Source organism: Thunnus maccoyii, chromosome 5 (assembly GCF_910596095.1).
Source record: "Thunnus maccoyii chromosome 5, fThuMac1.1, whole genome shotgun sequence".
Lineage (NCBI taxonomy): Eukaryota > Metazoa > Chordata > Actinopteri > Scombriformes > Scombridae > Thunnus > Thunnus maccoyii.
Genome location: NC_056537.1, coordinates 15,921,113 through 15,941,726, shown reverse-complemented (window position 1 = coordinate 15,941,726; position 20,614 = coordinate 15,921,113). Strand labels below are relative to the sequence as shown.

General features: G+C 38.9%; 5 protein-coding genes and 6 non-coding genes across 11 annotated transcripts; 1 reads left to right on the top strand and 10 right to left on the bottom strand.

The window, feature by feature from the left end:
* Positions 1 to 9: 9 nt before the first annotated feature.
* LOC121897986 (60S ribosomal protein L4-like) lies at positions 10 to 974 on the bottom strand. Its single transcript, XM_042412833.1, has 4 exons — positions 820 to 974; positions 530 to 613; positions 253 to 337; positions 10 to 130 (listed from the first exon to the last, which is right to left on the bottom strand). Exons 1-4 carry the CDS (start codon positions 939 to 941, stop codon positions 59 to 61), a joined length of 363 nt encoding a protein of 120 aa, XP_042268767.1. The 5' UTR covers positions 942 to 974; the 3' UTR covers positions 10 to 58.
* On the bottom strand, positions 417 to 483 carry LOC121898137. Its single transcript, XR_006096358.1, has one exon. It is a non-coding gene; the product is annotated as a small nucleolar RNA SNORD18 (small nucleolar RNA).
* Positions 698 to 766, bottom strand: LOC121898136. The gene has a single exon (XR_006096357.1). It is a non-coding gene; the product is annotated as a small nucleolar RNA SNORD18 (small nucleolar RNA).
* Positions 975 to 1,499: 525 nt separating the features above from the next.
* Positions 1,500 to 6,038, bottom strand: LOC121897777 (60S ribosomal protein L4-B). Its single transcript, XM_042412500.1, has 10 exons — positions 5,933 to 6,038; positions 4,789 to 4,960; positions 4,212 to 4,318; positions 3,826 to 3,964; positions 3,385 to 3,509; positions 2,832 to 2,961; positions 2,309 to 2,465; positions 2,029 to 2,112; positions 1,717 to 1,837; positions 1,500 to 1,624 (listed from the first exon to the last, which is right to left on the bottom strand). Exons 1-10 carry the CDS (start codon positions 5,933 to 5,935, stop codon positions 1,553 to 1,555), a joined length of 1,110 nt encoding a protein of 369 aa, XP_042268434.1. The 5' UTR covers positions 5,936 to 6,038; the 3' UTR covers positions 1,500 to 1,552.
* LOC121898138 lies at positions 1,916 to 1,982 on the bottom strand. Its single transcript, XR_006096359.1, has one exon. It is a non-coding gene; the product is annotated as a small nucleolar RNA SNORD18 (small nucleolar RNA).
* On the bottom strand, positions 2,185 to 2,255 carry LOC121898135. Its single transcript, XR_006096356.1, has one exon. It is a non-coding gene; the product is annotated as a small nucleolar RNA SNORD18 (small nucleolar RNA).
* Positions 3,598 to 3,697, bottom strand: LOC121898140. The gene has a single exon (XR_006096361.1). It is a non-coding gene; the product is annotated as a small nucleolar RNA SNORD16 (small nucleolar RNA).
* On the bottom strand, positions 4,023 to 4,121 carry LOC121898139. The gene has a single exon (XR_006096360.1). It is a non-coding gene; the product is annotated as a small nucleolar RNA SNORD16 (small nucleolar RNA).
* A 286-nt stretch (positions 6,039 to 6,324) lies between the features above and the next one.
* On the top strand, positions 6,325 to 11,756 carry zwilch (zwilch kinetochore protein). Its single transcript, XM_042412496.1, has 18 exons — positions 6,325 to 6,641; positions 6,851 to 6,893; positions 6,974 to 7,066; positions 7,539 to 7,681; positions 7,785 to 7,975; positions 8,101 to 8,180; positions 8,252 to 8,407; positions 8,507 to 8,578; positions 8,666 to 8,759; positions 8,845 to 8,897; positions 8,991 to 9,093; positions 9,192 to 9,271; positions 9,382 to 9,538; positions 9,689 to 9,717; positions 9,799 to 9,935; positions 10,033 to 10,128; positions 10,898 to 11,013; positions 11,119 to 11,756. Exons 1-18 carry the CDS (start codon positions 6,592 to 6,594, stop codon positions 11,205 to 11,207), a joined length of 1,782 nt encoding a protein of 593 aa, XP_042268430.1. The 5' UTR covers positions 6,325 to 6,591; the 3' UTR covers positions 11,208 to 11,756.
* Positions 11,757 to 11,805: 49 nt separating this feature from the next.
* On the bottom strand, positions 11,806 to 16,061 carry lctlb (lactase-like b). Its single transcript, XM_042412497.1, has 14 exons — positions 15,836 to 16,061; positions 15,559 to 15,719; positions 15,376 to 15,463; positions 15,171 to 15,280; positions 14,940 to 15,068; positions 14,715 to 14,810; positions 14,569 to 14,623; positions 14,305 to 14,466; positions 13,929 to 14,209; positions 13,655 to 13,781; positions 13,335 to 13,534; positions 13,068 to 13,131; positions 12,118 to 12,162; positions 11,806 to 11,934 (listed from the first exon to the last, which is right to left on the bottom strand). Exons 1-14 carry the CDS (start codon positions 15,960 to 15,962, stop codon positions 11,819 to 11,821), a joined length of 1,761 nt encoding a protein of 586 aa, XP_042268431.1. The 5' UTR covers positions 15,963 to 16,061; the 3' UTR covers positions 11,806 to 11,818.
* Positions 16,062 to 17,326: 1,265 nt separating this feature from the next.
* Positions 17,327 to 20,162, bottom strand: snapc5 (small nuclear RNA activating complex, polypeptide 5). The gene is made up of 4 exons (XM_042412501.1): positions 20,015 to 20,162; positions 19,321 to 19,448; positions 19,139 to 19,219; positions 17,327 to 17,999 (listed from the first exon to the last, which is right to left on the bottom strand). Exons 2-4 carry the CDS (start codon positions 19,408 to 19,410, stop codon positions 17,811 to 17,813), a joined length of 360 nt encoding a protein of 119 aa, XP_042268435.1. The 5' UTR covers positions 19,411 to 19,448; positions 20,015 to 20,162; the 3' UTR covers positions 17,327 to 17,810.
* Positions 20,163 to 20,614: the final 452 nt, after the last annotated feature.

Sequence of the window (20,614 nt, the reverse complement as noted above, 5' to 3'; positions counted from 1 at the left end):
ACTCATGAATTTGAAACCACTGATTTATTCATCATTGAACTCCAGTCTATTTATAGATTTATGCCTTGGGTTTTGCAGGTGCTCCCTTTTTGCTGGGCTTCTTCTTGGGTCTCAGCATCTTGGCCTTGATCTGTAGAGAGACCAAACAGGATTTTAAATTCACAAATTAATGCTACATTTTTTTAAAATATGACCTTATGATGTTAAGGTTCTTAAGGCAGGGTCATGCTTCAGGATGGCATGAAAACTTGCTGTCTTGGTGTATAGGTTGAGTTTGAGCATTATCTTCAAGGTCTTCAGAGGATTCTTCTTCAGGACTCTGCGGTTGATCTTCTTGCTGTAATGAAAATATAAAAAAACAGCCTTATTCATGTGAAGTTCACCTAAACTGCAGTTTCTGTACTAAACATGCTGCATAGCTCAGGACTTCCATATAATCAGGATTCAGAAACACGGACCTGAAGTGGAACATCATCATAGTTTGACAAGTTAAAACAAAGTTATTAATCTTAATGTGAGCAATACGTACTTAGGTGTGCGAAGTGCTTTCTGGATCTCCTCGCTCTTCAGAATCCTGCTCAGATCTGTGTTGGTCATCTTGTGCATTGGCAGGCTGAAATAGGAGGCATTAAGATTTAAGTTCACGTAATATGCAAACAGTAAATTGATCAGTATTGTGTTACACAAATCCCTACACAAACTCAGAACTTCGGTAAATATCAGGATTTCAAAAACACGGACCTGAAGTGGAAGCTCATCACTGTCACTTGATCATCACTTTTATTTGTGCTACAGTGCGCATGCTCATTAAATACTCACTTGTATCCAGTCTTCAGGGAGGCAGGTTTACGCCAGGTGCCGTACAGCTCATCAAGCTTGCAGAAAGCACTCAGTCCAGATGCAGAAGCGTCCAATTGACAAACTAGACCACAGACCCCCATTTGATAAGATTTTGTCCCAGGGTCCCCATCTGGTAAGATTTTTGCTTTTAGATGACTTATTACAGAAAGTGTATTAAACCCATGACCAAAATAGTCATAAATTGTCATGTTACTTATGGATGGAATTAAAGTGAAAATAAATTATTCCCGTTTTTGCTGGGGACCCCCTGGAACCACCTCAAGGGACCCAGACCCCACTTTGGGAACCTCTACTCTAACAGCTGGATTTGCATTATGAGTAAAAAGTATCTGTTTATACGAATTATTTATTGGATTAAAAAAAAGTTGTGCAATCAATAGTTGTATATTTAGTGTACAAACTACTAGCCAAGTGAAATTAACTGTGTATAGAACAATTATTTGGTCTATACTGGAGGTCTGCCTGAAAAGCCATCTTTTCTAATGATCAAATTACTTACATGATAAATGCTGCTCAACCTGTGTGCTGATATTTCTCTTTACCCCCTTGTCCTTACAGCTCCAGACTCAAATCTTTGTTAGCTTACGTGAAATAGTAAGTCTTGTGAATTAAAATTTTTGAATGACAGGTCTGACTCATGAATTTGAAACCACTGATTTATTCATCATTGAAATCCAGTCTATTTATAGATTTATGCCTTGGGTTTTGCAGGTGCTCCCTTCTTGCCGGGCTTCTTCTTGGGTTTCAGCATCTTGGCCTTGATCTATAGAGAGACCAAACAGGATTTCAAATTCAAAAATCACATGTTAACTCTACAATTTTTAAAATATGACCTTAAGATGTTAAGGTTCTTACGGCAGGATCATGCTTCAGGATGGCATGACGTCTTGCTGTCTTGGCATAAGGGTTGAGTTTGAGCATTATCCTCAAGTTCTTCAGAGGATTCTTCTTCAGGACTCTGCGGTTGATCTTCTTGCTGTAATGAAAATATGAAAAACAGCCTTATTCATGTGAAGTTCACCTAAACTGCAGTTTTTGTACTAAACTTCCTGCATCGCTCAGGACTTCCATATAATCAGGATTCAGAAACACGGACCTGAAGTGGAACATCATCATAGTTTTACAAGTCAAAACAAAGTTATAAATCTTAATGTGAGCAATACGTACTTAGGTGTGCGAAGTGCTTTCTGGATCTCCTCGCTCTTCAGAATCCTGCTCAGATCTGTGTTGGTCATCTTGTGCATTGGCAGGCTGAAATAGGAGGCATCAAGATTTAACTTCATGTAATATGCAAACGGTAAATTGATCAGTATTGCGTTACTCAAACTCAGAACTTCGGTAAATATCACATGATTTCAAAAACACGGACCTGAAGTGGAAGCTCATCACTGTCACTTGATCATCACTTTTATTTGCGCTACAGTGCGCATGCTCATTAAATACTCACTTGTATCCAACCTTCAGGGAGGCAGGTTTACGCCAGGTGCCGTACAGCTCATCAAGCTTGCGGAAAGCACTCTCGGTCCAGATGCAGAAGCGTCCAACATGACCACCAGGGGCGAGCCTCAGGAGGTTCAGTTTGTTCACGTTCTGCAGAGTGATGCCTGCATAATACAGAATAATAATTTTAAAAAAAACTCAGGGTTATACAGAGCCTTATTGGTTCTTATAAAAATATTTGCATTTATTAAAAAAATATTAGCTTATTACCAATGAAGCCACACAATTCAGAAGACTACATCAAGCAAGATAGGATTCATTATACATTAGATGTAACACCTACATAAATACAGAGTTGTGCTGTGACTGGAGCCTAAAAGATAATAGTCTTACTGCTTATGTCACTACTTTGTCCTTTTTTTTTCACATCTTCATTAAAATTTGTAAAACCTACTGCAGTACTCATTTGGATAATGTTCTGTATGTTATGTATCCTTTTTAACAGTAATGAATTTTTCTTTTGAACAAACCTGGGATATTTCTGAAGGCTTTTGTGACACCGGCGTCTTGGTTGTAGATGATGCACGGCCCTCTGCGTTGAATGCGTCTGCGATTCCTCATCTTACCCTTACCGGCACGCATGCGCTGAGAGGAGTACACCTGAGAAAAGAATATTTACAATGTTAGTTCAATTCAGTATTTGAATGAAGGAACCTGCGAGTGTATTAAATATATGGCTCAGTTGAGTGTTTGGCAGGGAAACAGAGTCTGAGGTTTTAATACCACACTACACAACATATATATGAATCAGATAACAGATGCTTGGCAATGGCATGTTCCTCAGTCATACTTCACTCAACATGTACTGCAACAATCTTTGGCTCTTGTGCCATGTTTTGGGGATTTTTCAGTCTTCAGTCTCTTATTTAAATGAGTGAAACTTGTTTGAGGGATTACCTCTAAACCTGAAGAGACTAAAATGTAGACCATGATTCCTACACTGTTCCTACAACAGGGATATAACACAATCCCAATGCCCAATCTACAGACCAAAGAAGCTGAAACTCTACAAGTTTAGATTACCTTCTTGATGTCATTCCAGGCTTTAAGCTTCTTCAGCAGGAGCACTGCCTCCTTGGTCTTCTTGTAGCCCTCAACTTTGTCTTCAACCACCAGTGGGACCTCTGGGATTTCCTCAATGCGGTGTCCTAGTAGACAATATCATGTTAACCAAGATACACACATACACACACAAACTCTTGTGACTATCAAAGACTACAAAGTGTTACCGGAGCTTGCTCAGAATTTATTACACATCAATGCCCGATGACAGCTTAACGACAGCAGGCAACTGTCACTGTTCACAGGGTCAGACGCAAATTACACCATCATGGCAAGTCAAATGTTATGCAGTACTTAAAAATGTTGATACTACAGGACTGTTGGAATTGCTTTATATTCCTTAAAAGTATCCACATATGTTTAGTCCTACATGGATGGATATGCTTCTTTATAGGAACTTACCCTTGGACATCACAAGTGCAGGAATGGCAGAGGCAGCCAGGGCAGAGCAGATGGCATAGCGCTTCTGGGTTGTGTTGATTCTGCGGTGCCAACGGCGCCAGGTCTTAGTGGGGGCAAACATACGACCTCCGCGACACATCTAGAGCAAAGTCAAGGAGTTTTCACCAATACTGAAGTAATATTGAGTACAAACTACCTGCTCAGACTCAAAGTTCGTCAATCAACTGCGCCAGCATATGACAGCAGGCATTCTGTCACTGGACACAGAGTCGGACGCAAATTACACCATCACAGCAAGTCTGAAGATTTAAGTTTGCCTTCGCATATAATGTGTGTAAAAAGGGGAGAATAATTTGTAATGGTGTAATTTCTGGTAAAAAGGATACATTTCCAAAAGCACCCTGGCCAGAGCGGTGAGTACCACCACCCCTCACACGAGGGATACGGGCCACAGCTCTTCCTGTACCCCAGGACTCCGCACTGGTCTGGTGGCCTAGAATATAAACAGACAATTAAAATTACACACAAAGCACATAAACTTAGTAAATCAATTAATTAAGCCAGCTCAGCAACTGTAAAACTATGTTAAACTTAGCGTGCCAGCTGCTGACTTTCATACACATTACACTTTATATGTAAAATCTCCTTTATTTGCCCCTTGTGATTTTTTGATCTAACATGGTTCGTTACATTAATGCAACGTGTTATTATTATTATTATTGTTATTATTATTATTAGCACACTGCATACTATTTACACTCTAAATATTTGCATATTCAAGTTTAATTTTTCATTCAATTTAAACCTGTAGCAGCTCTCCATGTATATTAACTGTAAATCTCATTTAGAATTGCTGAATTTTGTGTGTATTTTTGACTATTATGCACCACGACACCAAATCAGATTCCTTATATGTGCAAACCCACTTAGCAATTAACCTGGTTCTGATTCTGATATACTGACCTGCCAGTTCGCTGACTGCATAGGGCTGGCGGCTGTTCTTGCGCATGTTGGTGTGAACAAAATTCACAACATCAGGGCGAATTGGAGCCTTGAACACAGCAGGCATGACAACATTCTTGCCTGAGGATTCTCCTTTCTCGGAGTAAACCGAGATCAGGGGTCGGGCACAGGCCTGCAGAAGAAAAATGAACATTATTAATCATTAGGCAGATATGTTGGATTTGAGACGGTAATGTATACTCAATACAATGCAGTATTTCCTTAAGATGCTGAAGTTAGCTTCAAATTCTGGGTTTAAGGAAAAGTTAAGGGAAACAAATGACATTTTTTCACCACCATTTTCACTTATGAAAACAGAAGGGCAATTTCAATAATATTTCTCCATCCAGACCATATTATACCAGTTTTTTTTTCAGTTTTGACAAATACAATATAGGTTTCACAAATCTATGTCTTAATGAGTCTCGGGAGTCTTGTTCATCTTGTCCAGATTTGACAAGTCAAAAGTATAGTGATTTTGATCTGGATGAGGGAAAAAAACCAGACAGATCGCCCTTTTAGTTTCCCCCTAACATGTGCATGCATAGCAAACTGTACTAACTTTAAAGCCAGGCTGACTTAAAATAACTCTACACTGCTTGACAAATTAACTGCATCTCGCGTTGGTTGGCATAATCAGAGAAATAATGCTTCTCAGTCACTATGATTGAAACAAATTAATCGCTATTCTTCGGGTATCGGTCTTATTTAAGCTCGATTCCGCTAGCATGACTTAGCTAACAAATCTGTCACATTATCTCGACCCCTCATAGCACAAGTACATTAAGAACATAAGTGCACTCAATTGACCGGAGTATTATCTACGGCGAAGGAAAAGATTAATAGAATTTACTTCGCGACATCTTCCTCCTGCTATAATGACGAGACAATCACACGTGTAACCGAGTTGAACTAACGCTGCTCGTCCAAAATGGCTCCTCGTGTTAGCTTTGCTAGCCGGTAGCTTTCCAACTCACTGCTTTATAATATATGAACTTAGGCTTTCGCAGGGCATAAAACACGGCCGTATTTCTCAAGTACAACGAATGGTGTAAACCTAAACATTATATAGCATGTTAACAACGATATTGATGACATTTCTCACCATTTTCGTTATTTAGTTTTCGGCTCGCCGGGAACCACGCTCCTCACGCTATGGCGGCCACAGTAAAAAGGAAGTTAGTGAATTGTCTCAAGCGGTTTATGCATCCGCTCGAGGACATACTACTTCCGTTTAGAGCCTTGTTTCGATAATTATGTTGGTTAATTGTAGAGAAATACGCAAGATTAATATTATATGAATGAAAAAACAATTACTTTATTAAAATTATTAAAGTTACTAGTTTTATTGCTTTTTTCCCGGGCTAAACAAAACCGCTTCAAAGTTTGGTTGCAGTAGCTGGGACTATTTCTTTATTCCATGTTGGCGAATGAGAAACGCAAGGACCGAACTACTTTCTCAGTAGCATTTTTTTCTGTACGATATTATTAAAAATAGTTTGATTTTCTCATTTATATTTGTGAGATTATTTATACACTTTTCTGACTTCATTAATTATTTTTCTGATATGTAAACGATAACAATAGTGTGGTGACCTGTGACCTCGTGACGACATCGCTTCAGTGAGCGCGCGACTGTCAAAACATCAATAGTAGCAGCCTAAAGTTCGATCAGTCTGCTAACTTTAAACTCTGTGAATTTACTTTGAATGTTTTGTCCACAACATTTGCTCCGTAACAGGACGCCTGTACTATAATTTTGCGATGGGCTCAAAGGTGATATCCAGCGCTAAGGATTTTTTAAATATACTTCGGTGAGTTTCCTTTTTTGGTGCAAAATGTTACTAACTTAGCTTTTTTTTTTAGCTAACGTCAAGGTAACGCCACAAAGTTAAAAGGAAAGGATGTGATTATTTAGCCTTTAGCTTGATTCAGTCTCTCATTGCTTCAGTCCCCACTAACTACTCATCTAGCTGATGTAATGATAATTTCTGTTGTGTTGTTTGTGATGCGCCGTTTGTAGATCTCTTCAAGATGAGGAAAGCAAAGACTCATGCACGTATGAGGTAATTACATTTAAATGTCGATAACGTTTTGACATTTCCCATTTATACTATAGTTATGATATGAATGTATTGGGTTTCAGGAGGATATCCAAATATTAAAGATGAATGGAGACAGAATTGACGTGCTGAATATGTACTATGGCAATCAGCCAGTCTTCATCTGCGAAAAATATGTGAGTAATGCTAATTCTGTGACTTATTATGAAGATATCCATGTTGCCTGCAAGTCCTAAACAAGTATTACATTGTCTGAAATAAACTGAAGGCCCCAAATCCAATATTTTGAACACTTGGTGCACACTTAGTAGGAATCGTTATAACTTAATTCACCAGCTCTGAGTTTAATTTCAATTTCCATTACTGTGTTTTGCAACAATGCACCGTAATAAAAGCAAGTGACATCACTCCAGATCTGTTTTGACATTAATTCATCATTTAAGGGCACTTTGTGTACACTTCTTCACTCCAGTTTTTATTATTATTTGATTTTATTGTATTAAAAGATCAAAATAAAGATCAGAATTCAATATACATGCAGATGCTAATATCAGTGCTTTTTTTCTTCATAAAATTAGACTTTGTTAATTGATTCTCTCATTACTGCTCATCATTGTTGACCATATTTTTATTTCTTAAATTCACAAGGTTCCAAAAGTAAGTGAACCTGATGATCAACAAGTGACTGAGACTTCAAACTGCGCTGATGATGATACTGATGCTGTTGATGCCGATGCTGATTTACTCCAGACAGAAGTGGCACCACAGCCACTCACAATCATGAAAGCAAGGTCACAAATGCCAAGAAGTTAAACATTTCATCCAAGTGAAGCAAGTGCTAATATGATTATGTAGAGAGAATTAAAATTAAGTATTTTCTTTTTCATTTTACAGGCAGTTGCTGTCGTGGTATACATTATCTCAAAATGCTAATGTTTCCGCTGTGGACAACATCCCTGCCTTGCACCCTCTGTGGGTGCGATGTGACATGTCTGATCCAGCTGGAACATCCTGGTTCGGGGCTGAAACTGTCTGCGTGGGCAATAAAGTAACTGGTGTCAAATTATACTCCATCACCTGCAAAGGTATAGCTCAGATGCTTCATTCCTCTTTAAATGAAACATTATCAGTGGTGTGATTTTTTTTTTTTTTTGTCTGTGTGATTTTGATGTTTCTGGCATTTGTTTTATTCCAACTTAAATGTTGTTAGGCTCAACTGTGGACAAAAAATCTTTCATAACCTTAGACGAGCTTAAACAAGAGCACAAGAAAAGGCATCACGCATCCTCGGTAAGTGAATGTCCACCCACTTTTTCCACTGTGGAAGAATGTTTACTCAAATAATCTGTCAATGCCTCCAGATGGTGATTAAAGGCAATGCCAGGTTCAACTTATTTGGCTCCACGATTGTTGAAAACACCACAATTGAGTCACAGAGTAGTGTGACAGTGGATTTCAAGTGGAGCCATGTGGAGAGTATCCCTGAGACCCCACCCCTGTCCTCTACAGCTACACTTGTAAGCAGCAGTCAATGTTAAATGTTCAAAATACAAAATGAGCAAAATACAAAATGAGTATCTATGGTTTTTATAGTCTTCATCTTTATGCACATGCAGAATATCAAAGTTGCCAGCGGGGACATGAGGAGCCCGATGTTTGAGATGTACAGGGAGTTGGAGTTTCTTCAGGTTTGTGTCCCACGGTAATTCGAAATTGACAATTATGTTTTAGTACACAACTAAACAACCAAATGTTTCATATCGCTGTTATTTCAGACTCTTGCTGATGGTGTGAGAACTGGTGAGACTGAATGGATGGAACCTTTGGAAAGCACGTCAGCTGTAAATCTGACCAAGGCATACCTAGAAGGTATTTATTTGTTTAATGAGTGCAGCTTTGCTACGATTTAATGCTAACCAACAGTTAAGATTATCCTCTTTTTTTCTTCTTTCAGAGCTTCAGAGCACTGCAAAGACACTACAGGATCAGGCTGCAAAAACAGCTGAGGTACAATACTTTTAAAAGCAAGGGACTTTTCACAAATGCATTCATTTGAGAATATATGTTGTAGCTTTCTTACTCCTCCATCGTTTCTTGAAGACCACAAAGCTGAAGCCTGAGACAGACACTCCCATTTTCAACTCTTTCTTGGAACGAGGCGATTTGGATTTCATAGAGCAGCTGTGGGTTCGGATGAGAAAGAGTGAGTCGATTTCTCTATTAAGGAAACCAGGATTAATTTGATTTAACATTATAACCAGGCAGTAAGAATAGTTTTCCTGATTTTGTTTTAAATTACAGGTGTGACATCATATCAAGACATTGGAGACTGTCTGAAGTTGGTCATCGAAGCTCTGAGATACGGTGACATCAAACCCTGGGTGTGGAATGGTGCCGCATCTGAAAACTGATCATTACAGAGAAATGATTGGAGGTTGTTGAGTTTAATGTGTTTTTTTTCTCGTTTATTTGTTTGTTTCACTTCCACCAGATTCACAGAGACAGCAGCAGCTCCCTCAGCAAGCTCATCCTGCAATCCTACCACCAGCAGATCGATCATGTGTCTCTCACAGGTGTCACCCCTGTCCACATGCTGTTAGAAATGGGTCTGGACAAGATGAGAAAGGATTACATTAACTACCTCATTGGTAACCTCTTAATTATTGCTCTTATCCCCGATTTACACATGATTGTGTTTGTGTTTTACTGTAATGTTTGACCTCACTTGAATCATTGCGCACAAGCTTTGCCTTGAAGTTGGACTACCTGCATTTCATACAATCATTGGTTTTCCTCAGGTGAAGAACTGACAACTCTAAACCACTTGGTAAGCTCAAAACTATTTTAGTGTCAGCTATTTAGAAATCACTGTTCACAAAATATTGAATGCAAGTATTTCATTCCACAGTGTTATTACCTGAGCACAGAGGTTGATCTGCAGGAGCAAGTAATCCGACTCAGGAAACTGCACCATCTGCTGGAGATAATTGTGACCTGCAGTACATTCCTGGGTTTGCCCTACGACCGGCTGTTCCTTCTCACACAGTAAGTCAGTTGAGTCGGTGTGTTCCAGTGATGTATGGGTGTGCAAATTGTATTTGTCTTTAGATAACAATTTCATATCTCTTCTCCTTTCTCTAAGATCATGTTTGCAGCACTATAAAACATACCCATATGATGAGGACCACGAGTTCAAACTGCAAATCAAACCTGCGCTGATCAGCCATTTTTACCAGAAGTAAGGAATACAACTGTCTGAGCACACACTGCTTCATTATGTCCATACTCAGTGTCCCCTCAGATTCGTCCTCATTAAACTCTAAACAAGCAGACATTGTCGCTTTCAGGACTTTGTTAACCCGTCATAGAATTCTTCTTTGATGGAAGTCACGATTTTCAATTTGTAATATGTGGAATTTGATGCATATGGCCAAACTCAGGGCTCACTTTCCCATTACCTGTGCCAGCAAATGGTGCTTCTGACACATGTGACTTCTATGTTTTTTTTATTTTATACCTATTCATTTATTTTTATTTACTTATTTGTTCTCACTCTTGTTATTATTACTTTTATCCTTCTCTCTCCAGTTGTTACAGGTTGTGGGAGGGGGTTGGATGGGGCTATTGTTGCTGTTGTTGTTTGTAATGCCCTTTAACTACTGTAAAATTTGAATAAAAATATATTTTAAAAAAAGGGTGAGACAGATGATAAGACTATTTTTGTGGTTGGATTTTACCATCCCACTAAAATTAGATTTTACCTGAGAAATCACAGCCACTGTTATAAAGAAAAATACACATTTGTGTTACTTTGCCTCTGGTATGAAATTTAAAAAACTTCCCTAAGCTGTTTGAAAAGAAGTGAATCAACTGTATTCAGATGTGTTTATGAGTATTGTTGTGCTCAGGGTGGTCAGAAACATGTCTGCTTCCACATTGTTTTCTAACTGCCCCCTTGTGATCAAATATCAAATACATCATTGTGTTTGTGTGCATGTATTCTATAGAGAGCATCCGGTTGTGTGGGGGGTCGAAGTGTCCAGTGGCCATGGTCCTCGTGAGGTCAGGACAGCCTTACAGCTCAGTGACAGACCACTGGTTGATCATGTCATCTTTGAAACAGGTGATCTTTACGTATCACATCACATACAGTATGCATCCCACACAGCTGCAAATAGTAACTACCCCAGTTAAGTACAGATAACTTCTCTAACTGTTTAATTTTCAGATTACCCAAATGAAACAGTGAATGGGGACAGCGAGGATCCTGCCTTCTTCTCCACCATGGTGTGCTGCAGCCTTGTCAACTTTGCGTGAATTTACACAGAGCACAACTCAACCATATATGAGATGTATATTTTCATTTTTGATACTTAAACAGCATCACAAATCTTACAGGAACCACTATAGGGATTTCTGTTAACATACTGTCTTTCTGTCAGATGTTTTGGACTAATAATTTTCAGTCTTACTGTATAGTTTGTGAGCCTCTTTAGTGGTTTTCTGATGACATGCTGATTTTTCTTTTCTGTTCAAGATAATAGTTGAAAGAGATTTTGGTTAATTAGGCCAAAAAACTCCCAGTTTTAACCAAGTGAAAACACAAATACAGAGACCACCTTGCAATGGTAATATTTCACAGCAATATTTTAATAAGAAAATTCAACATGTTGCAGGGCTATTCACACTGTTGGAGTGTCTGCTACTAAATTATTGGATTATTGGCTAAACCGTTGTTGTTATTTTTTTTTTACAGCAAACACTGTATGCACATCAAATTAATGAAGTCACTAATTCTCTTGAAACTCAGTTTAAATAATGTCTTTATGTTCACTCATTATTCATTAAAGATTTGATGACTTACAATATGAGTGTGTTTGTGTGTGCGTGCACATGTGCGTAAACATGCACACTGCGAGACCTCCTTCCTAGTTCCGCCTCCGCAGCAGGAACATGAGGAAGATGGCACTGAGTAAAATAGAGAGTGTGCACACAGTGGGAACAACGATCTCAGTTACCATCTCCATGTGGCTGGTCAAAGGGTCTGCAAAGCACACACACATACACACATTATCAACTCACCAGCATTATATAGTAGTTTAGACACTGCTTAGAAAGCGAGTTACGATGCTCAAGCACAGCACTCAAAGGGTTAATATGTTTTTTTTTTTTTCTTGAATCAAATCATTGTTTATCGGATTTATGGTGAGCATGAGTGATTCCTTACCATGTATAAGTCTTAGAATATTGGCAGCAGTACTCCGCTGTTCCTCTAATAAAAAAAGAGAAATTACTCAGAGTTGATTAACAACACTTTAACCCTTTGAGAACTGCATGCAGCTACTGGGGAATATTTCAGAAAGCAGCATTTGCAACGTAACCAGGCAACTGCAAAATTACAATCTTCTGAAACTGTTTTTATTATTAGCAGTCATCAACAGGTAAATCATGTTCCTAAACCTCAGGTTGAAGTTTTCTTTTACAGTTTCACTGGTATTATGAGATCTGGTCAAATTTATTATCCTGCTTTGTGAAATCCCCATGAGCAGAAGTCCACAGATAGGCTTTATGCTTATTGAGTTTTTGTCAAAGCTGCTGTGAAATCAAAAGGCCAAAAATTAGATGTAAGCACACTGGTAAAACTTTCATTAAATAAGTAGTTGCACACTGCATACAAAAGAGTACAAGCTGGTTTTAGAGGCATGTCTCGGTGTTAAACTGCAGAAGCCTAACTTTGTTAGTCAGACTTAAAACCACACAATCACAAAGCAACAAAAAACACCCCATTACATAAATGGAAGACATTGTACCCTCAAGTTCTAAACTTCATCATGCACTGGCCAAACCTTTGGCATTTCTGCATGTTCCTGGGATTTTCTTCTAGCTGGAGGGGCAAACAAAGAAGATATCTCAGATATTCAGATACAGATTTTGTCTGCCAGGTCTTGTATTTCTACCATTATTATTATCTAATAATTTGTTCATGTGTTTTCTGAGGTACTTAAAGAACCGCAACACATTTTCAAATCAAATTATAATTTTTGATCTCATTTTTGCTTGAAAACTATTTTTTAGTATTTAGCTCAGAATCTTTATTTGTTTACCCCAGCTAGTTGTTCACCTCTGATCTCTAATACTGTTAACAAGGGATGTCAGGGACGTTATAGACGAACTTACCTGCAGCTAGGAGCTGGTTGCTAGAAGAGCAGCTCTCAACAGCCTTCCTCCTCCAGTTTTCAACCTGTGCGGATGAACAATGCAGGCACATATCATCACTGATCTTTTTGTGTGGCACAGTAGAGCATTAACCAATTAATGCAAAAATGTCTTGATTTCTGAAGAAGTGAGAATATCTGTATACATCTCTGGAAATTTATAATTAAAAATCCTCCAGATGGAGAAGGATTAGAAGCAGTTTATTACAGTGAGCACCCTAACTCTTACCTCTCTCTGATTGGGAAATCCATTGGAGCTGATGATGCGTTTGTAGAACTGAACAGAAGCTTTGGGATAGCGAGGCTTGTTTTTGTTCCTGAAGTCGACATAATACAAGCCAAACCTCTCGGAGTAGCCTTCATCCCACTCAAACTTGTCCAGCAGGGACCATGCAGTGTAGCCCTTCACATTGACTCCATCTTTGATAGCTGAGTGACAGCACAGAGATCAGAGAGTGGGCTGACTACAAAACTTGGGTTCGACTTGATACTAATGTGATCCAAACAAAAGAAATGCACAGGTGCTTGTGCATGTGTGAGATCATTCACCTTTTAGCATCTCATCGATGTAGTCTTTATAATATTGTATCCTCCAGTCATCACACAGCTCTGTGCATAACATCTTCTCAGAGACTCCATTCTCAGTCACATAAATCATTGGGTTTCCATACTGAGTCTACATGGGAAGGAATCAATATGATACAATAAGTTGTTTTTATCTAATTTAACAAGGGTTGCAATGTGCTAAGATCCTTTCAGGTTTATAAAATCACTACAGCATGGATTTATTACAAGCCATTCACTACTGTGCACCTTTAGTCACCTTAACAAAATTGAGCAGACGTCTAAAACCCCAAGGCACAGAGTAGAGCCACTCAGACCCGGGGTCAGGCCACCGTGGGTCGACCAGTTCAGCCAGGTCACGGTCAGTGAAGTAGTTGCTGCTGCTGCTACGACCTAATGGGTTGTTCTTCTGGGTGATGTAGCGGGTGGTGAAGTGGCCAATACCAAGGAAGTCACAAGTACCCTTGATGTAGCTCTTTTCTTGGGGGGAAAATGTAGGCAGTCGAGACGTCCCAAGGCCCTGCTGGACGCTCTTCCTTCCTGCACACATGATCACAGGTAGTCATTAGTACATTTGTTAATAGCTGACTCCGCTTTTTCATTTACACAATCCTCAGATTAACTGTTTAACTTGCCAATGAAGTCTTTCATCACTTGAGGGTAGTCTCCGTGAAAGATCGGTGTGGCAAACCAGCCCATGTAGAACTGAACATATCTCTCTGCTGCTTCAATGTCTTTCTGGTTGGTGAGATCCACTGGCTCACCCCAATCCCCAGACAGAGAGATGCCAACGAGACCTGCAGATGTGCACAGCAGCCTTCAACACTCAAACAGACAGTACTGTTGAGAGACATGTATTGAATTAAGTCAACATGTTCCTAGAATATGACCATGTTTACCTTTTTGTTTTGCCCTCCACTGTGTATCATAAGTGTGCCAAACTTTAGCATGTGCCTGTGAAAAAAATGTTGTGGATATGATTTACATTTCAGTTCAAAGTGGTCATTAATTGCTAAGTGTTTTTGATACTTTTACACTCTCTTACCTTAATAATGTGATGGGCAGCTCTATATGCTCCAGTTCCTCTCAGCTTCAGTCCAGGAGCATGCTCGCCTGTCTCATATCCTTCAACTGCAACGGACTGTGGTTGAGTAGAGTATTAGTGCAATTGTGGTACTTTCAGTAACAGTAACATGTTCAAGTTCTATGATCAAAAAACTACAAGACAGATGTTCTTGTGAAAACTGCAAGCCATTTATGCTGAACGTACCCAAGGATTGTTGAAGGTGATCCAATACTTTATTCGGTTGCCAAATCTTTCAAAGCACAGGTTAGCATATTCATTGAAATGATTGACCATGCTTATATTCTGCCATCCACCGTATTTCTCTTGCAAGACCTAGAAAAGCAAAGATTTAAGCAACTCAGTAAAGAATAATAGTGCTGTAATGCAAAAATGTTGAGGATAAAGTCAAAGATTATAAATATTTTGTATACCAACCTGCGGAAGGTCCCAATGATACAGAGTGACAACAGGAGTGATCTTGTTCTCCAGCAGTTGGTCAATCAGTTCATCATAGTACTGAATTCCTTTTTCGTTTATATGATCAGCTGCAAATGGTGTTAAAGTGGAGATAACTCCTCAGCTCCATAAATTAACAAAGTGAATCATGTGTATGTGGCCTGACTTAACATCAGTTACTCACACTTAATGCCAGTGGGGATGAGTCTAGGCCAGGAGATGGAGAAACGGTAGTGGTTAAGCTTCAGCTCCTTCATCAAAGAAATGTCATCCTGTACCACACACACAGCGGAGTAAAACATTTAGTTTTGCTTTTGCCCACTTTGTTGTCTCCATATCTCAAGCACACCTCATCTGATCGTCATACCTTGACTTTGTAGTAGCCTTCACAGGAGGAATCCCCGGTATCATTTTGTTGGATTTTGCCTTTCTTGTGACTGAAAACGTCCCAGATGCTCAGTCCTTTTCCATCCTTGTCCCAGGCTCCTTCTGTTTGATAGGCTGAACTGCCGGCACCCCACGAAAATCCTAATGAATACAACATTGGCAACAACCATTCAACCCAGCCTAAGATCATAATCTCACTAATATACAGTATCTATCCCACTGAAGAGAAGACCAAGTTGTGTGTATAGGACTCATACCAGCTGGAAAAGTGCCATAATAGAAGGAGCCGTGGTTGTTCTTTGTCCAGTCGAAGTCCTCAGCCGCAGACAGACACAGCACCAACATAAACACATGGCACACACTGAATGCACAGCGGGGCAGCATGGTATTCCTGAGCCTGCAGCACAGTCACTGTCTGGTTTTGCTCCAGTTCTGCACATAGACAAGAACCATTCAACATCACCACTTGATCACTGACACACTCTTGGTCTGGAGCAACTATTTTGATATCTAAACATGCTTATAAATATCTTTATGGAAAATTGTCATCAAACAGTCTAGAAGCATCAAATGTGATGGACAACAGGGGGTCCCACGTCCCTAATGCAGAGCCAAATGCCCCTATTCAAACTCAATAGAGTGTGAGCTCATCTTGCTGAGGCAGACAGATCCCATACAAACTATGATTTCACCTCTGTAAGCAAAGTTAATGTCAGAGAGGTTGATATATTTATAGTGCACAATCACATGACAAAGGATGAACTGCTCCACACACCTAGACCAAATATGAATTTGAGTACTTCATAACCTCATCATTTGACCAATCTAAGCAAATTAGTGGTGTTTGTTGCATTGCCAAGATAAATGTTCTGGTTTCGAGTCTCAGAAAATAAACATAATTCACTTTGTATTGTGAAGTTTAAATTCCTGGTGTTCAGGAGCATCATATTGCACTTCAGTGTTATACTCTGAAAAGCTTGCAATTGGTCTGACACATAGGATGTTCTACATAAACCTACTACATAAGACATTGCACCATGATAATCATGATGCACATTAATACATATTCCTGGCCATATTTACCTTTCTTTTTTCAGATTTATACGTTTCTCACATCAGAACTCACTGAAATTATTTAACAGCAATCTCCAAAAATTGCTATTCCAAAATCCCTACTGATCACACCATAAAAATGGATTTACGGCAGCAATTGCTCTGCATAAGATGTGCACTTACCTGTGTATTTTATTAAGAGTTCATTTGTAGCAGGTGTGTGCTGAGCCCAAGTACCCGGGTGAAATGGGAGCTCCCCTGGAATGTTGGACCATGTAGGAAGCTGTATATTTCTATTGATGCAATTTCTATTGTACGGTGCCTGTTGTAGCACCACCCTTCTCCAGAGCTGTCCCTGCTGTCAGTGTGAAAGCTGGCCTTATTGTGAGGCTCAGTGTATTGTTTTAGCTGTTTAGAAAATGCTGAATGGTTTGCTGGTGGAAAGTGTTTGCACTGCATTACCCATTCGCCCAGGTCAGGTTAGGACATGAATTTAACATCAGTATTACCTGGATTGAATATATGAGAAGAAACAGAACAAAGACTTCTTACCGTCCATACCCTGTGAAGTAAACATTTATTACATCTGGAAAACATGTGCTGTGTATCTGTCCACTGGTTATTAATGTAACCAAGAATTCATGTATATTGCAAACAGGTGTAAATGATAAAAAACCAACAAAAAAACAGGAGAACCCTATGCAAAAATTTTTATTTTGTGCTTACAATAATCATTTTGTACATATGCAGACACACGATCCTCTTATATGGCCCAGCCATATATTTTCATGCTAACAGACACATCTCAACATCTGATTTTTGATTCTCAACTGAATTGCTGCTCAGCTTATTATTATATGTCTAGTAAGCTATAAGCACCTACTGTAATAACACTGTCTTACTTCAGTGAGACATTTCTCACAAAATTCAACACATGAATCCTAACATGTTCTGAAATCCGGATGACATGCCTTTAACTAGGCAAAGGAGAGGATACTGTTAGCACCACACATCATCACACTAACTGTTACTCACTCCATTCAAATAAATTAAACGTCTTAACTTCATAAGTGATAGTACAAAACAGGTGAACAAATAAACAGCTGTCCATCTATACACGGTTGTTCTTTGATGGTGCAAATATTGAAGCTCCATTCAACACTGAGGAAGCTAGGAATCTCAGTAATCATCTTCTTCTTCATCCCCCTCAGGCACAAACTCGAGTTCATTGTCATCCTCTTCATCTTCGTCCTCTTCATCTTCGTCCTCATCATCTTCCTCCTCCTCCTCCATGTCATAATCTACAGCAGCATTCAGTAGCAGTTTGGTGCGATTGATCTCGCTCTCATCATCAAGGTTGATATGAACCTGAAATAAATAACACATGCATATGGACCTTTTTAAAATCAAATCTTAAAAAGTGCAAACTAAGTATGAAACTTGGAACTTCAAATACAGACACAAAATTCATAAAATATTATGAAGCTATTTAACATTATGCACATTTTTGTGACAATGAAGAAGATGCATAACAAAGCTTAAGGCAGCGTGTACAAGTCAAAGTCTAGTTGAATGATTGATTTTAATTATTTTAGTAAGTAATTTAAGATTATGGATTTTGTTTGTATATGCAGTAGTAGAAGTCTAGGCAAGCTGTTTTGATGGTCTTTATTAAAAATAATAAATGCTTATTATTATGTTGTACTTGTAGCTTTTGACTATGCACATCTAGAATTTGTCCATTGGGGAAAATAAGTATCAAATAATCCTCCAGTGTTATTCTGACCCATGAGGGGAAAAGAGGCCTTAAGAGAATTTAAGTTATTACATGTAATGTGAAACCTTTTTCCTTAAAATGAATTAGAAGCAATTTAAATCTGAAAGAAGTTAGCCAACAGGCACAGACATGTTTCAGAGTTATCATGATCTCATGTCTGAGTTTGGGTTCAAGAAATACTACTATGCAGTGTATTAGTGGCAAAAGGTGAGGCATTTGAAGTATAAACTGCATGATTTGCAGTAACGGAAGACAGAAGTGACAAAATGTATTGTTTGCTCGTGTCAGACTTTGAAATGATTAACTGATAACCAAACGCAAGCTGAAAAAGCACCTTCCACCAGACAATGATCAGAACACTGCATAAGTTGTTTACATGCCATAATACATGTTTTTGATACTTGGGTTTTATATTCTGGTTTCTCGAAACCTTTATAAGGGCTTGCAGGTTTCTGAGTTCACGATATGATGCTTACATGAGCAAGCATATAACCAGGATACTCCAAAAACCAGATCATAATTGGGACAGAAATGTCTATGTAAACACACTTAGTAACCTTCAAAATCTAACATCCCCAGCATGTTTATTTTAATTCTCTTGAGGGGCAAAATGGGGATTCAAAATTTTAAGTATTTAAAAATTAACCAGGAAACACAAGAGATAGCTATTATTGAGAATATCTTCATATGCCACATTGTGATCTCTGAACAAGGTTGTGCCTTGATGTACCTCAGTTTCTGGGGATGAATGTTGAGAGGCTCCTTCATCTGTTTGAGCATTAATAATTGATTTCAACGCCCCTTCTTCAAACTGAAACACAGAATGAACACAGAATATACAGTTTAAACCACTGGGACCACAAACATTGACATAAGCCCCAACACATTGATACTCTTAAGCCTCACACTCACCTTCAGCCTGTTCAGCTGGTCTTGTAGCATGACTTTGATTTTGAGGAGGGTCTCCTCTTCCTTCTTCAACTCCTGCAGACGGCTGTGCATCTTCACTGGCAGCGCTGCAGTCAGACCATTCCTCAACACTAAAATGGACAAAATATACAATGCCATGTGAAATGTTGTTGACCTTTTAGATTCTGTCTCCCTTACAAAATATGTTAATTACAAGGGACACTAGGGTGGCAACGCTTTCAACCTGTCAAAATATTTCTGCCTTATAACTTACGTTGAACATTAAGTATCGTCAATAATCTCACTGAGAGGTCTTGCATACACGCTAGTCCTAAGTGTATGAAATAAGGAAAGGGGAAATACTGATATGTCATGGTCATCCATTTGTTTAGACTTAATTTAACAATATGATAAGTCATCAGTTCTGTTTAAAGCTAAGGTTCCCAGCCACTGTAGCTACAATACAGTTATTGTAGTAGTACACTACAGTAGTGCATGCATCACATGTAGTTACGAACAGGTCGGCGTTTAATCTTGACAGCAGCGCAAATTGTATCAATTATATATAATGTGCATACATTGTGTTATGACTGCTAGCAGCTACGGAAAAACAGTTTGGCTGAATAGCGGCAAACTACCCCAAAATAACAGTTTATTAACACACATGCAAGGGTGAAACTGAGTTTGAGAATATTACCTCTTTAAAATTGTGTCTACAGTTGCATATCAACAGCGAAACTGGTGATAGATACACGAGATAACGTGCGTCCGACAGCTTTTGTTTTGACTACTGATAGCTTAACGTTAGCTGTTGTACATGGCTAGCGGCTAAAGTTTACTTCCTGTAGTTATTGCGGTCATATCCGGTCTTATTCTGCCTTCAAAGCTATAGGAATTTTTATTGTCAGAAATTGACGTGCGAAACAGGACTGGCAGATGTGTGCCTTCTACAGCCATCCACTTGAAGCCTGTGGTGCAGGAACAACACTGAGAGCCAATAACTGAGAATGGATGTAAACTGCTTTTAAAGGAAGAAATTCTTAACAACATGTTGCCAGAAAAAACAGAAGAAATAAAATGTCTCAACTGTATATGCTATTAGAGGTTGCAGAATAAATTCACCCTTTATCACGATTTTGTTACATGGATCAGTTAGTTAATAAATCATTCCCTTTATTGAAAGACAGCACAACTCACATTTTGATCCCTTCAAAATCAGAAATACAATCTTACGAGAGGCACCTGAAGGCAGCATTAGTAGTGGACGACCATTGATTTGGCGACATCTTGTGGTTAA